General features: G+C 36.9%; 4 protein-coding genes across 4 annotated transcripts; 2 read left to right on the forward strand and 2 right to left on the reverse strand.

The window, feature by feature from the left end:
• Positions 1–500: 500 nt before the first annotated feature.
• On the forward strand, positions 501–4,377 carry LOC18024262 (protein NRT1/ PTR FAMILY 1.1). Its single transcript, XM_006406805.2, has 4 exons — positions 501–720; positions 848–1,065; positions 2,712–3,265; positions 3,353–4,377. The coding sequence occupies exons 1-4, from the start codon at positions 624–626 to the stop codon at positions 4,248–4,250; spliced, it is 1,767 nt and encodes a 588-aa protein (XP_006406868.1). The 5' UTR covers positions 501–623; the 3' UTR covers positions 4,251–4,377.
• LOC18024264 lies at positions 4,363–5,469 on the reverse strand. Its single transcript, XM_006406804.2, has 3 exons — positions 5,227–5,469; positions 4,995–5,135; positions 4,363–4,664 (listed from the first exon to the last, which is right to left on the reverse strand). The coding sequence occupies exons 1-3, from the start codon at positions 5,386–5,388 to the stop codon at positions 4,503–4,505; spliced, it is 465 nt and encodes a 154-aa protein (XP_006406867.1). The 5' UTR covers positions 5,389–5,469; the 3' UTR covers positions 4,363–4,502.
• A 216-nt stretch (positions 5,470–5,685) lies between these two features.
• LOC18024263 (malonate--CoA ligase) lies at positions 5,686–9,917 on the reverse strand. Its single transcript, XM_024159965.1, has 15 exons — positions 9,607–9,917; positions 9,055–9,224; positions 8,780–8,962; positions 8,387–8,558; positions 8,178–8,263; positions 7,866–7,988; positions 7,657–7,764; positions 7,386–7,484; positions 7,160–7,252; positions 6,944–7,021; positions 6,628–6,814; positions 6,463–6,536; positions 6,182–6,361; positions 6,024–6,077; positions 5,686–5,908 (listed from the first exon to the last, which is right to left on the reverse strand). The coding sequence occupies exons 1-15, from the start codon at positions 9,758–9,760 to the stop codon at positions 5,864–5,866; spliced, it is 1,806 nt and encodes a 601-aa protein (XP_024015733.1). The 5' UTR covers positions 9,761–9,917; the 3' UTR covers positions 5,686–5,863.
• Positions 9,918–11,368: 1,451 nt separating this feature from the next.
• LOC18024265 (protein tesmin/TSO1-like CXC 8) lies at positions 11,369–13,661 on the forward strand. Its single transcript, XM_024159477.1, has 7 exons — positions 11,369–11,598; positions 11,760–11,864; positions 12,044–12,212; positions 12,379–12,765; positions 12,852–12,952; positions 13,040–13,142; positions 13,278–13,661. The coding sequence occupies exons 1-7, from the start codon at positions 11,453–11,455 to the stop codon at positions 13,659–13,661; spliced, it is 1,395 nt and encodes a 464-aa protein (XP_024015245.1). The 5' UTR covers positions 11,369–11,452.
• Positions 13,662–13,884: the final 223 nt, after the last annotated feature.

Consider the following 13,884-nt stretch of genomic DNA (forward strand, 5'->3'; position numbering starts at 1 on the left):
ATATAGCTCATGACATGTGAGCCATCGGTAGATATTTTAATTAACTGCACTCCGGTTCGTGTTTAGCTCTTTTTAAGTAAATTATGGACCACTGCAAAGTTGAATGTTGACTATATTGTTTCTTATATACAATATGGACCACTGCAATGTTGAATGTAAACTATACTGTTTCTTATGAGAATGTATATGTATGAATATGTACGTACGTTAACACATTTATACTTTGTAAAAAACGCATTTTTCCTGGCACTGATGTTTCAACTTGAAATTTAGCTAGAGAATGAACACCCATATGAAATCACAAAGTGTCGTATGTACGCCAATAAAAACTTCACTCTTAAATAAATAAATAAAAACATTATGATAATTGATAATATCTTCATTTTTGTATGGGTCCCATGACCATATGATAATAGTTTTATAATATTTGCCTTGAGAAAGAGAAAAAAAAGATTATTTAAATATCCCCCATTTATTATTGCTCACTCGTCGCAGAAAACAGAGATTCCTCGCTGTCTGAACTGAAATAAGATCGCATTAAACTCAAAGCGCTCACAAAGACAAAGATTTTCTTCCCATTTTCTTTCTCTTCTCTTCGATCTCTCTGAGCTGAAAGGTAACAAATGGAGAACCCTCCGGATCAAACAGAGTCAAAGGAAATTCTTCGACCCAGAACCACAAGACCAAAGGGTGGCCTTCTCACTATGCCCTTCATCATTGGTAAACATCCCAAAATCTCAACTTCGCTTTCTCTGTGAAAAACCCAAATTAATCTCTCTGTTTTCTTACCATCGATCGATTCGAAAGTCTCTGACTTTCTTCTTCTTCTTCTTCTTGGTGGGTGAAGCAAACGAGGCGTTCGAGAAAGTGGCGAGCTATGGATTAGTACAGAACATGACTCTGTATCTGATAAGTGATTACGGATTGGGAGTTGTGAAAGGACAATCCGTGTTGAACATGTGGCTCGCTTCTTCTAATTTCATGCCTCTCGTTGGAGCTTTTCTCTCTGATTCCTATTTGGGTCGCTTTCTCACCATCGCCATTGCCTCTCTCTCCAGTTTCCTGGTAAACATTTTCGAACCGATTTTTGCTTCTTCTCTTTTTCGTTTTTAATTTTTTTTTCGGTTTACTCCGGTCCATTTGCAATTCCGTTTAATAGTGGCATTTCCTCGACACATTACTTACTTACTGACTCACCTGTTAGACTTCGGGTTGAAAATGGTTTGTATGTAAAAATATGGTTTTTTAATCAAATACGGAGGGGACTTTAGGTTGGTTTTTACTAAATTTGGAAATCAAAAACCGAGATATTCGGTTTAGATTGATTTGGGTGAAGTATCGTGTGCGTGTATTAAGAAGTGTTTTCTTACTCGGGACTTCGATAATTGGACTTTACTTGCGTCGATAATTGGTTCAAATTCCGGTGACAGTTTTCATTTTTCGATAATTGGACTTTACTTGCGTCGACAACAAAAGAGAATTCAATAAAATCTAACAGCCATAGAATTAAGGGCCTGGAATTAAATGGTACGAGGTTTTTTCTAGTAATTATTTATTTATTTATGTATCAAAATTCTCGAAAATTGTCATTTTTTTCGTCTTATAAATTTCAGGGGAAAATTAGTTTTACTACTAAATAATTACCATTTCCTGAATCATTAAATAGCTGCTTATTTTCTTAAGTATAAAACATTTATGGTTAATATGCTGATATTAATAATCATGTACAGTTGATTTTAAAATTATCATATGCCTGAATCACTAATGGCTGCTTACTTTGTTTTAAGAACGATTAATAGCTGCCTAGTTACTTAAGTATAAAATATTTGGGCGGGTTAGTCTACTGATATTAATAATCATGTACAGTTAAATTTCTATTTTAAGAGTTATATGATTAAGCTTTTAGAAGCCTCTTTCCATTAAGAGTCAAAATTTTCACATGTTGCATGTGCGACCCTGAAATTGCTGTCCAATGAATGAAAACTAAAGTACTTTATCCTTTTATATTGGTTTCCATTATAATACAAAATAAAAATATATCAAAGTCAGTAAAATTTAATTCAAAAGCCAGGTGTTCTGAAATGTCCATGTGATTATAAAATAACAGGTCTGCAATAATCATAAAAGTAGTATTAATATAATATCATTTTTATTAATTATTCTTTTTAAAACCTGGTTGCTTTCCTTGTGGTTGTGGCCTTGTGGGCTTCCTCTGGCAAGGTGTGATTGTGAGTGACCACACTGCTTAAACTCTATAACAAAGAAATATTATTTCTTACTACGAATTTATCACTGTTTGTTGAATTGAATTTCATTATTTATTTATGATCCATATACATATATGGGTGAAGCTGACGTGGACCCACATCTTCCACAGTTTTAGGATTTGACATAAGTTTTGGCAAACATAGAAGTGTTAGGCTCAATTGGTGACCCATGTCTTTGTACTAGTTGTCCCATTCTTGATCATAATTTTATTTCCCCCACTTGACAAAACCTTATCATAGTATATCGTGACATCAATCATTTTCCTTTAGAACAAAATGTTTTTGTATGATTATAACAACTGACATGTATATAGATCTGATACTAAAATTCGGGTTCTTGCTCTTGGAAGTATTATAGTAGGACAACTTAATTACAATGTAGTCCTTGGATTCTATAGTAACTAGACAATCTTAATAATGCAAAATTGGGTATAAACGTTACAGGGGATGGTGGTTCTATGGCTAACGGCGATGTTACCTCAAGTGAAGCCATCACCGTGTGCCGGAACAAACTGTGTTTCCGTGGGAGCAACGTCTTCTCAGTTGGCTCTTTTGTACTCAGCATTTGCACTTATATCTATTGGATCAGGCGGAATCAGGCCGTGTTCTTTGGCCTTTGGTGCTGATCAATTGGACAACAAAGAGAATCCCAAGAACGAGAGAGTTCTTGAGAGTTTCTTCGGTTGGTACTACGCTTCTTCATCTGTTGCAGTCTTGATCGCTTTCACTGTCATCGTCTACATTCAAGATCATCTAGGATGGAGAATCGGGTTTGGAATACCCGCGATTCTCATGTTGCTCGCGGGTATTGTGTTTGTTTTCGCGTCTCCTCTCTACGTTAAACGCAATGTGACCAAGAGCCTGTTCACTGGTTTAGCTCAAGTGGCTGTTGCAGCTTACGTGAACAGGAATCTAACTCTACCGGATCATGATGACTCCTATGGTTGTTATTACCACTTGAAAGATTCTGAACTCAAAGCTCCAAGTGACAAACTGAGGTAAAATGAAATCTATTTTTCATATACATATATGTAGTTCTTGGTTGGTTTCTTGAATTTTGACACACTATTGCAATTGATTATTAGGTTTCTGAACAAAGCTTGTGTGATAAGAAACCACGAGGAAGACATTGGATCTGATGGTTTGACCTTAAACCCATGGAGGCTCTGCACAACGGACCAAGTTGAGGAACTCAAGGCATTGGTCAAGGTGATACCAATATGGTCCACAGGGATAATGATGTCCATAAACGTTAGCCAAAACGCGTTTCAGTTGATTCAAGCTAACTCAATGGACAGACGTTTGAGCAACAACTCCACTTTCCAAATCCCAGCTGCATCTTTCGGTATGTTCACTATCATAGCCTTGATCTCATGGGTCGTTCTCTACGACCGTGCAATCCTCCCATTAGCTTCCAAGATCCGAGGCAGACCGGTTAGGATCAGTGTCAAGATCCGTATGGGATTAGGGCTATTCATATCTTTCTTAGCAATGGCGATTTCCGCAACTGTTGAGCATTACAGAAGGAAAACAGCGATAAGCCAAGGACTTGCAAATAACGCCAACGCAACAGTGAACATCTCAGCGATGTGGCTCGTGCCTCAGTATGTGCTACACGGCTTAGCAGAGGCCTTGACGGGGATAGGACAGACAGAGTTTTTCTATACCGAGTTTCCTAAAAGCATGTCGAGTATAGCGGCTTCGCTGTTCGGTCTTGGAATGGCAGTGGCTAATGTCTTGGCTAGTGTGATCCTCAATGTGGTCAAGAATAGCTCAAAGAAAGGCAAAGAGAGCTGGATTGAAGATAATATCAACAAGGGTCACTATGACTATTACTATTGGGTTTTAGTGATCTTGAGCTTCGTTAATGTCGTGTATTACGTGGTGTGTAGCTGGTCGTATGGTCTCACGATGGATCAGGTGAGGAATGATAAGGTTAATGGTGTGAGAGAGGAAGAAGGGGAAGAGGTTAAATTAAACTAAGATCCTATTGGTTAATGATTCATGGTGTGTTATATAATCTTATATATTTGTATGTATGTAATTAGATTATATATATTTTATGGATTTGGATTTAGGAAGTAGAGGATTATATTAATGGGTGTGTTTATTTCTTATAAGAAAAGAAAAAGCCATTGTTGTGTGTATGATATTTGATTAAAGAAAATCAAATTTTCCAAACGGTAAATCTATGTTATGAATCATTTAAATTTGAGGAAAAAAAATCAAAGCTTACTAAAGATTAGAAACAATGTGTTTGACTTTGACTCCAAGTGGGGCCATCCACAACCTTCCTGTGGCTATGATTTCTCCATCGGTTTCTCTTCTAATCTCAATCACAGCTGATTTTAACCCTCCATTGATCCCCTTCACTCTTGCTTCTACTTCCACTTTTTCCTGCAAATTTATCACATCTTATTTAATACATTCATATTTTGTAATATAATGTCAGAATTTGACCCAATCCCCTTAGAGCATTTGCAATCAATGAGAATGGGAGAAACGAAAATCATGCAAGCAACAATAATGACTGTTTTATGCAATAAATCACATTTACCTAAAGTTAGTAATTTTCTAGGTGTTTATCTAATTTACGATTACCATGCAAAAATGTTTACTAATCTCACGATTTCAAATCTTGCTTGATCATCTGTTGTCTTTTTAATTTTCAATAAACATGTTAGATTAACAATAACACGAGAGAAACGAAAGGATAAGAAAGCGAACATGAATCTTGGCCGTAGAATAAAACGAAGAGTTGAGATCAACAGAGGAATGGAGTCCGTCGCCGGCGGAGTACACAGCAGAAGCTCCGATCGCGTCCATCACCGTCGTAATCGCTGCGGTGTGCCAAGTCCCATCCTCTCCCTGAGAATCACTCGAGCATCTCGGTCATTAAATAGTAAACAAAAAGAAAAAAACATCGATCAAAAGCTCTCTGAATTGAGTAAAATGTTACCGCGACTCGATCCGTGACGAGTAATTTACAACGTATGATTCCTTTACCGACATGGATGAGTTCTAAGCCTTGTAGGATTAAAACCTCTATCTCGCTAGGACCGATTCCTTGGGCTAACTCTTCTAGATACGACGTCGTCTTTGGGATCGTCGAATCTACCATACCTCCTCTTCTTCTTCGTCTTTCTTTGGAATTGAATAAATCACTTATAAAATGACTTCGTCGTCTTTCTTTGGAATTAAATAAATCACTTATAAAATGACTTCTGAGAGGGTATATCTGATCGGATCACTAATTAATTCACACGTTGAGTGGTGATTAGCCAACGCCAAATATTCAAATAAGTCAAGTTTAGCCGTGATTAAAAAAAAGACGTATCAAAGTCTATGGTCAAACTCTCCTCCTCTTCACACTTACGGTTTGTTCTTCATGGTAGATGAGCAGAGTAACACAAGCATATAATTAAGATTTACTTTCCAAATAGTTTTGTCTTGAGATGCTTGACCTTATTACATCAAATCAAATAATATAGAAAACTAAAAGAAGAAAATACATTTTTGCATATTGCGTTGTGTGTAATACTACTACAATCATAGAACCAAGAAGCAACCAGAGACATCCATGGTTTTATGAGAATTTACTTTTGATCATCCAGAGATTTCTTTAGCTCTTTCTTGTTCACCTGCAATTCGGAGAAAACAAAATATCAAAAACTGAGAGTGATTCTTATTATATAATACACCAAACAAATATCTCTCGTATCATTTAGTAGAAGGCTTTCAAAAGCTTTTAGTTACCTTTCCCATGGCGTTGCGGGGCAAGCTCTCCCATATCAGCAAACGTGTCGGTAGCTGAAATGAATCCCAAAAAATACAAAAATTATGAGCAAGAAAGTGAATAAGTTTACAGATTTTTGTGTGTTGTGATATCATCTTAGCAGATTTTTGTTGAGTACCTTGTAAGGAGCAAGTTTGTCTTTAGCCCAACCGCAGAGTTCTTCTAAGCTCATCACAGGTTTTGACTCATCTTCTGGTCTCTTCTTTGCTTCCGTCTCTGCTACAATTATCGCAGTAACTGCTTCCCCATAATCTTTGTCTGGTAACCCCAACACGCAACATTCTGCAATCTTAGGGTGCTGCATAACACAACGCACACATTTCAGTTCACGATTAAATTCTATCGGTTTAGTTATCTAAACTTCCATGACCCCCAAAACTCAAATGGATATTATGTTACCTCGAGAAGGGTTGATTCGATTTCTAAGGCAGACAATTTGTATCCTCCAACTTTCATAATGTCAGCGCTAGTGCCTGATTGAAACCAGCGAAGAGAAGATGTCAAGCGTAGGAACACAGAGGAACCATTAATAGTGTGTGGATATAATTTATGGTTTCTGCTTACGTCCTAGAATCACGTAATGTCCATCCTCATCCACTCTACCAGCATCTCCTGTCTTGAAGTATCCATCTTCCGTGAATGATTCTTTAGTCACTTCTGGAAGATTCCAGTACTCCTTGAACAAAGACGGGCTCTTTACACAGATCTCACCCACTCCATCTGAATCATTTTCATCTTCTACAATCTTAGCCTATAATATTTACAGACACTTTTTTTTTTCAGTATCAGAGCTTCGTATCTGATTATTAGTACTTTAGCTGTGTGGCAATAGTTAAAAGGTTTTGAATCTCAGACTTAAGAAAAGGAAGATCTTACTGACCTCCACACCGGGAAGCGGTTTGCCGACAGTGCCTGCCTTTCGTGCACCCCGTAAGGGGTTTGATATTGCCATTACAAACTATGAAGATTGAACCAAATCATAACTTAATTAGATTGAAGTATTTAACTACTAAGAACTTGTTTTTTCAAAGGTATTGAAGGATTCCAGGGAACAATGACATAAAGGTAACTATAAGAGACCGGCGAATCTATTTACCTCAGTCATGCCATATCGTTCCAAAAGACGGTGACCTGTGATACTTTCCCACTGATGCATGACCGGTCTAGGAAGAGCAGAGGAGCCAGACATCTAAAAATGTATATCATCAACAAACAAGTAAGCACTATTTTCACCAGAATTGGAAAACACAATAACCGTGTAAGGTTATAAATGATAATCATTAAGCTGTATTTGCGCTTCTCAGAGATATTTGGCTGCTTACCATTAGGCGAAGCTTCTGTGCAGCAAAAGCGCTCGGCTCTTTCATTTCTCGATCCATTGCTTCATAACCTTGTATCAACCGAGTATACATGGTTGGAACCTGTATATCAAAACATTCAGATACTTACTAACAATATAACCTTTTATAAACTTGCTATATCAGGTTCAAGAAAGGGCTTAGGCAGCAAGCAACAAACAATTAACTTGAGGCAGAGATAGCTAGACCATGAAATAGTATTATTACGGAATAAAAGCAAACCCAAAAAACTTACTCCGGTAAATACAGTTATGGCGTCTTCGGTCTTCTCATCATTCACCGGGTATGATTCACGCCATCTGCGCCAGATTCCACTAACACTAAATTTGGGCAAAAACTCAACCTTCAAAGAGGAACGTAAACATCAATAACAAGCCTGATGTTTTCTGAAGTTAATGTATTTTGATAGAGCTAACCGAAGCAAATATGGATCTTATAATTTACCGAAGACCGCGCGTAAAGAGGAGCAAATAAAGCATTGAAAAGTCCATGCACGTGATGTAGTGGGAGGCAGTGAAGAAAGCAATCAGCAGATGTGTACTCCCACGCTTCAGTTAGCATTCTAACCTGCAACATTTACAAGCTTATTAGTTACATCGAAATTTTTGCTTACTCATTGGAGAGACAGAGGAATACTTGTAATGCTCAGAAAAGAGATCACATTTTCTATCAGTTCCATATATGCAGCCACATTCTAATACAGGTCAAGTAGATTTTAAACGTGACGCAAGCTACATAAGGAAGTTAGATTTATACCTGGGAATTGATGCTTTTATGCGTATGGACAACTCCTTTTGGTTTACCAGTTGTACCACTAGTATAGACGATCAATGCTGGATCATCTGCAAAAATAATGACTGATGTGATGTAGAAAAAGACAGACCAATAATGCTTGAATGTAAGGTGGCAGAAATTAAAAGAGCAGCCTTAAATATAGTCATGATTTCTAATATATACAATCCTACCTAGAAGTTTATCTTCTCCTTCAAAAATGTCATCTTGAAACTGATTGTGAGTAACAGTTTCCGAAGTTGAGTTAACAACAGAGGGAATCAGAAGAAATCGAGCGTCACTCTTTTCTGCGACAGTTTTCATAGTCTCACTATGGTCCTCCGTACTCAATAACACAGATATATCCTAAACCAAAGACAACAATATATAGCCCCAGAAAATTTGAATAACTTATATTACAGAGTTAATAGCAGCATAAGGCACACTCATTTTGCTAAGCTTGAATGTGGTAAAAGATCATCACTATAGAAAGGACTACAAACTAGCAGGAAGGGTCAAATATCTCAAGCAAAGTAAAGAATTAATTTTAAAGCACAAGAAAACAGGAAGGCAAATAGATTTCATACCGAATTATTCATAACATATAAGAGTTCAGCCTCTGGATAGCTGAGTGCAAGTGGAACTGCTACGCCACCACTAAACCATGTCCCCAGGACACCGGCAACAAACTCAGCTGAAGGTTTTGCCACAATTCCAACTCTAGCTCCTTGGAGACTACCAAACCCTTCATACTTCTTAGTATCACCTCCCTAATACAATGTAGAGAATTCCAATAACCAGAAACCTGTTAGAGGCTTTGTTGAAGTAGACAATAGCTACAGTTTCAAACCAATTACCATACATTTGTAGTGTCGTCGCTGAGGAACAATCTAGATATTCTCAAGGCAGACGATGTTAGCTGGCCATAAGAGTAACTCTTCCCATCGGCTTTAATCGCTATCCTATCACCGGAATTAGACCCTTCTGAAAAAGCTGCTTTAAACACTTCCATGAGTGAACCAGACTGTGAAGCTGCATCATCATTGATTACATAGATAATTTCAGGTGACAGTATCGCCGAAAAATATATAAAATTTAAAATTAATAAAAAATTGGAAACGAATTGTAAAAACAAAAGGGATGTTCAAACAAGAAATCCAAATAAAGAAAGAGAAAGATGTATTCCCTCGAGATGCTGAAAATGTTTAATATTCAGATCAAAATAACATATTGTTTTGTTCTAGGGATCATTAACGTTATATATCGAAAGCACGAGTCTTTAAGACATTTCGTCGAACATGTAACATGCGCGATAAAAAAAAAACACACGCACGAAGGAGAATACACAGCAAACTAAAAGAAGAGCCAGATCATAAGTAATCACCGGGGAAAAATTGGGATAAAGAGAACTTACAGAAGAGATGGTTGGATTGGAAGAATCGAAACCCAGAATTCAAAAACGAAGTAGCTGGCTGGAATCGAGGAAGACGACAGGACAAAATTGTGGAGTTGTGGAGCCAAGGGTTAATGAAAGAGAAGTAGTTGAACCTCTTTAATGTAGCGGTCATTTTTAGGTTGGCGAGTTATGTATGGTTCGTTAAAAATATTGAAATTTTCGATCAAAGGTTTCGGCTTTTTTCGTAGTCGTACAGTCAAATTACGTAGCCGTTCATCTTAGGTTGCAATCGCGAAAAAATAAAAGAAGAGCCTTTCGTTGGATCATCAAATAGCGACTGAAACGTTGGTGACGCGACTTTCTCCGAGTTTTCAACGAGTGTTTTGCAGAGAGAATTCGGCACGTGCGTGTTTTTGGCTGTTATGAACAAATACTTAAAAGTGGCAGTTTTTTTTCTGTCGTTTTATTTCTTGGGATGATGTCTTGAGAGAAATGAGAAATGGGGAGTTAAGCACTTTTTATGTTTGTAATTAGGAGTACTAATTAGTGATGTAGTGGTTAAGCACTCTGCCACTTGTCTTTTCATTTATTATGTCGTAATTTTTTTTAAGTGAGACCATCAGAAAGTTTCAGCTCCATTGCTGTAATCCTAACCGTTGATATTAACAATTGTGCTACTTAGCTAACATCTTACAGACATGCCTTGGTTTAAGCTTTAGAGTAAGCTTTCATTTAATGCCAACATGCAATTAATGTCTTCAATCAAGTGCTTCCCACCCTGTCTAACTTCGGAAATAAAGTGAAAAAAATTATCACAACTGTTTGACTAAAATGAAAAGTAATAACATAAGACTTATACCTTAGAAGAAAAAAAAAAAAAAGACTTATACCTTATGAAAAACAAAAGACTTAGTTGATTGAGTTAAGTCAAATTTTATGTCATGCCAACATGCCATACGAAGTCAATTTTTATTTGCAACTTATTAAATTTGAAAGAATACCGTATATACTCTATCCATTTCTTAAAAATATCAAGTTAATACATTTCACAAGAATTAAAAAAAAACTTTAAAACATCCATGTTAATTAATTAAAAAAATATACTACTAACTAAATTCTAATGTTTTTAAAGTTTTTTTTCTTTGATTAAGAGGTAAAGTGGAAATTGACTTTAAAAAAAACAGATCTTAAACTAGAAATGTAAAAAGACACATATATTTGTGATACAAATGCAATATATAACCTATTAAATCCAAATAAAAATATAAAAGCATATAATTAAATAAAAATTAACGGATTATGTGATAGACGAAAAATAAAATAAATTTATAATTATTAGAAAAGTTCGTTCTGTAATAACAATTTTTTAAAATGATTAAATATTTTTTGTAAAAGAAAAAATGTAAACAAATTATTTTGGTCAAAAACAAAACAATGTTTAAAGTAACTTTAAACCATCATGGACTGAAACGATCCGCCAATCGAACTAGACGATCCACGAAATTTAAATAGCCCAACGGCCCATGTAAGATTGTAAGGCAATTAAAAAAAAAAGTATCTCCACTCTCAACTCTCCACTCTCCCTCATCTTCTTATTCTCGTTCCCTCCAAGATCACTCCCTCGAGATTTTTGAACTTTTGTTTTATGTTTTTGAACCTTCGATTTTGAACTTTTGTTGTTCTCACAAAAACCGTTTGGTTTCCGGGAAAACTCTAGATTAGGATCCAGCAATCTATTTTGTTCTGATATCCGTCAGCCATGGCGGCGATTCTCCATGCACTGATCTGATCCGACGATTTCTCACCTATCATGCTGAAATCGGTACGCGGAATCGAGGGAATCGCTTGTGTAGCGGCTATGTGAATGATCGATATGATATGTAAAGTAGATTCCGGCGCGATTGCGACAAAGAAGAACCCTAGGGAGCTCGTTTTCACCAAATTAGAGTTATCTCCCGTCGTTCTGGAGTCGCCAGTCAGAGAACTTGCTCTTTTTCCTCCGATTTCTCGGTATTGTTCCAAGTTTTTGCAATTTTCCGTACACTTGCTTTTCGTTTGAGTAATTTCGTTCGTTCCAGAAGATGTCAGATCATTGTTTCGTTGGAGATTCAGAATCCTGTGCTAAAGTTGTCTTGCTCTATGATCTTTATTGTTCTCTAATTTTGAAGCAGGGAGCCTTTAGCAACTCCAGGAACAAAGGATAAAACAGATCAGGAAGGCATTACTTGGAGGAAGCACAAAGGATGTCGCTGCCGGCAGTCCAAATGTTTAAAATTGTAAGATTGTTTCAGTAATCTCTTTAGCATCAATGAACTAGTATTGTGCTAATCCTGATGCGAATCTAATGTTGAATTGATCAAGCTGAGAGAGTTTTCTTACTTCGTTTGCTGTAGAACAATTAGAGATGCTATGGATTGTTGGATGTTTGTTTGACAATACGTCGCTTGGTTATTAGGTACTGTGACTGCTTTGCATCAGGAGTGTTATGTAACGACTGTGATTGTGGAGATTGTCATAACAACTCTAAGAACTGTGATCTCAGAGAAGCAGCTGTGATGAGTGTGCTAGATCGCAAACCAAATGCATTCAGTGAAAAGCATTTCAGCAGCAAAATTGACAAGCAGGTATGTTCTTCTAACCTATCACTTTGTGAGACTGAAAAAAGAACGGTAGAATATTAGATAACACTGGACATCTACTTGCCGTAGGTTTAACCTTCATAGAGGCAATTTTTTCACATCCTTTTTCTGATTTGTAAGTATTTTGAATTATCTGCCCTTTGTATTGTAGTATAAGGCTGCACCTGATACTAAACTTGGAGTGCTTTCGAGAGGCTGCAAATGTAAAAGAACCAAATGCTTGAAGAAGTATTGTGAATGCTTTCAGGCAAACCTTCTGTGCTCAGACAACTGTAAGTGCATCAACTGCAAGAATGTTAGTGAAGAGATCCAGCCTTCTGTTTTTGCCTGGACATTCAACAACAGGAATCTCTCTGAAAGTTATGAGAAGCCCGATAACAATTACCATGTAAACGATCTAGGAATCATTTCTACTAACAGAGACAATATCGGCTTCAACAGCCACAATACTGCTGGTCGTATGAATTATGCTCCTGGATTTTCTGCTCATAATTCCCTACAGGTATACCGGAGGAGAAGATACCAAGAGGTACCTGAGGCAAGTGAAAATCACAACCTGCTTCACAACATATATGCACTTTTCGTTTTATATCCACAGACTCATTTTCTCTCTGTCCGGAACAGCAGCGGAATTCTTGTCCAGCTCCTTTAAGTTCGATACCTGACAATTTCATTCTAAATTCTCTGGGTTCCCCTATGTATAGCTCTCCTAAACTCCCTTACAGGTTCGCTTTTTGCATTTCCTAAATGATATTTTCTCTTCCTTTACCTTATAGTCAGGATATTTAACTGGATTTTTTTTGTAACATCAGAAAGAAAAGGTCGCGGTTGGGATATACTACCACAACACGTCTTCCAGACTTTGGAGATATACGCTCACTTCTCTTAGCAGCATCTGAATCTGCTATAGCCAATGCAGGTATCAACTGTTCTTAAAAAAAAAAAAAATCGACTTTATTAGATCTACCATTCTGTTTTGCTTGGTTTCATCAACACACTTCTTCTAAATCCTCACGACTATTAGCAGTCAACATCCCAGTGTTGGAGCAGCAATCAGACCAGAACAGGATATGCAAAAAGCCTGATGATAAGGAAGATATCAATGACAATGAGCTATCGAATGAGTCTGAGAGCAGTAATGTGGAAGATGATATACAATCCTGTGGAAGATTGATCGAACTGATAGATGCTCAATACAACGGAGAAGAGGATTCCCACTATAAGACCAAGAAAAGTGGGCATGATACAGATATATACATGGAGCAGGAAAGGGCAGTGCTTGAAACTTTCAGAGACTGTCTCCACAAGTACATCAAGATTAAATTCATAAAAGGTACTAATTCCATCTCATTTGATAATCTCTGCTATAAATCAACGATCACTCTTCATTCTCTCCATCGTCAGAGCCTAATTACTACCGCTTTTAGTTGCTAATTGTGACAGGTCATTTTCATTCAACAAGGAGAGAGCTGAACCATAAGTACCCATGAATCAGAGACAACTCAAGAAATCTTAAACGGGAAATGACAAAATAACACACATTAATACTGGACTGGAGATAACCAAATATCTAAATTTACTACTCCATGTTTATGATGAATAACCAAACCAATAGACTATAATGATTGCTTAAGACCACACTAATCAAACACTAAGA

Source organism: Eutrema salsugineum, unplaced genomic scaffold (genome assembly GCF_000478725.1).
Source record: "Eutrema salsugineum unplaced genomic scaffold, Eutsalg1_0 scaffold_13, whole genome shotgun sequence".
Taxonomy (NCBI): Eukaryota; Viridiplantae; Streptophyta; class Magnoliopsida; order Brassicales; family Brassicaceae; genus Eutrema; species Eutrema salsugineum.

Coding starts and splice junctions, on each gene's coding strand:
- LOC18024262 (XM_006406805.2), top strand. CDS start 624: ATGGAGAACCCTCCGGATCAAACAGAGTCAAAGGAAATTCTTCGACCC. Junction 721..847: donor CACTATGCCCTTCATCATTG/GTAAACATCCCA, acceptor TGGTGGGTGAAG/CAAACGAGGCGTTCGAGAAA. Junction 1,066..2,711: donor CCTCTCTCTCCAGTTTCCTG/GTAAACATTTTC, acceptor TAAACGTTACAG/GGGATGGTGGTTCTATGGCT.
- LOC18024264 (XM_006406804.2), bottom strand. CDS start 5,388: ATGGTAGATTCGACGATCCCAAAGACGACGTCGTATCTAGAAGAGTTA. Junction 5,136..5,226: donor TCGTCACGGATCGAGTCGCG/GTAACATTTTAC, acceptor AGTGATTCTCAG/GGAGAGGATGGGACTTGGCA. Junction 4,665..4,994: donor ATTCTACGGCCAAGATTCAT/GTTCGCTTTCTT, acceptor ATAAATTTGCAG/GAAAAAGTGGAAGTAGAAGC.
- LOC18024263 (XM_024159965.1), bottom strand. CDS start 9,760: ATGACCGCTACATTAAAGAGGTTCAACTACTTCTCTTTCATTAACCCT. Junction 6,815..6,943: donor AACCGCTTCCCGGTGTGGAG/GTCAGTAAGATC, acceptor TAAATATTATAG/GCTAAGATTGTAGAAGATGA. Junction 6,362..6,462: donor TCGAATCAACCCTTCTCGAG/GTAACATAATAT, acceptor TGTGTTATGCAG/CACCCTAAGATTGCAGAATG.
- LOC18024265 (XM_024159477.1), top strand. CDS start 11,453: ATGATCGATATGATATGTAAAGTAGATTCCGGCGCGATTGCGACAAAG. Junction 11,599..11,759: donor CTTTTTCCTCCGATTTCTCG/GTATTGTTCCAA, acceptor ATTTTGAAGCAG/GGAGCCTTTAGCAACTCCAG. Junction 11,865..12,043: donor CAGTCCAAATGTTTAAAATT/GTAAGATTGTTT, acceptor CTTGGTTATTAG/GTACTGTGACTGCTTTGCAT.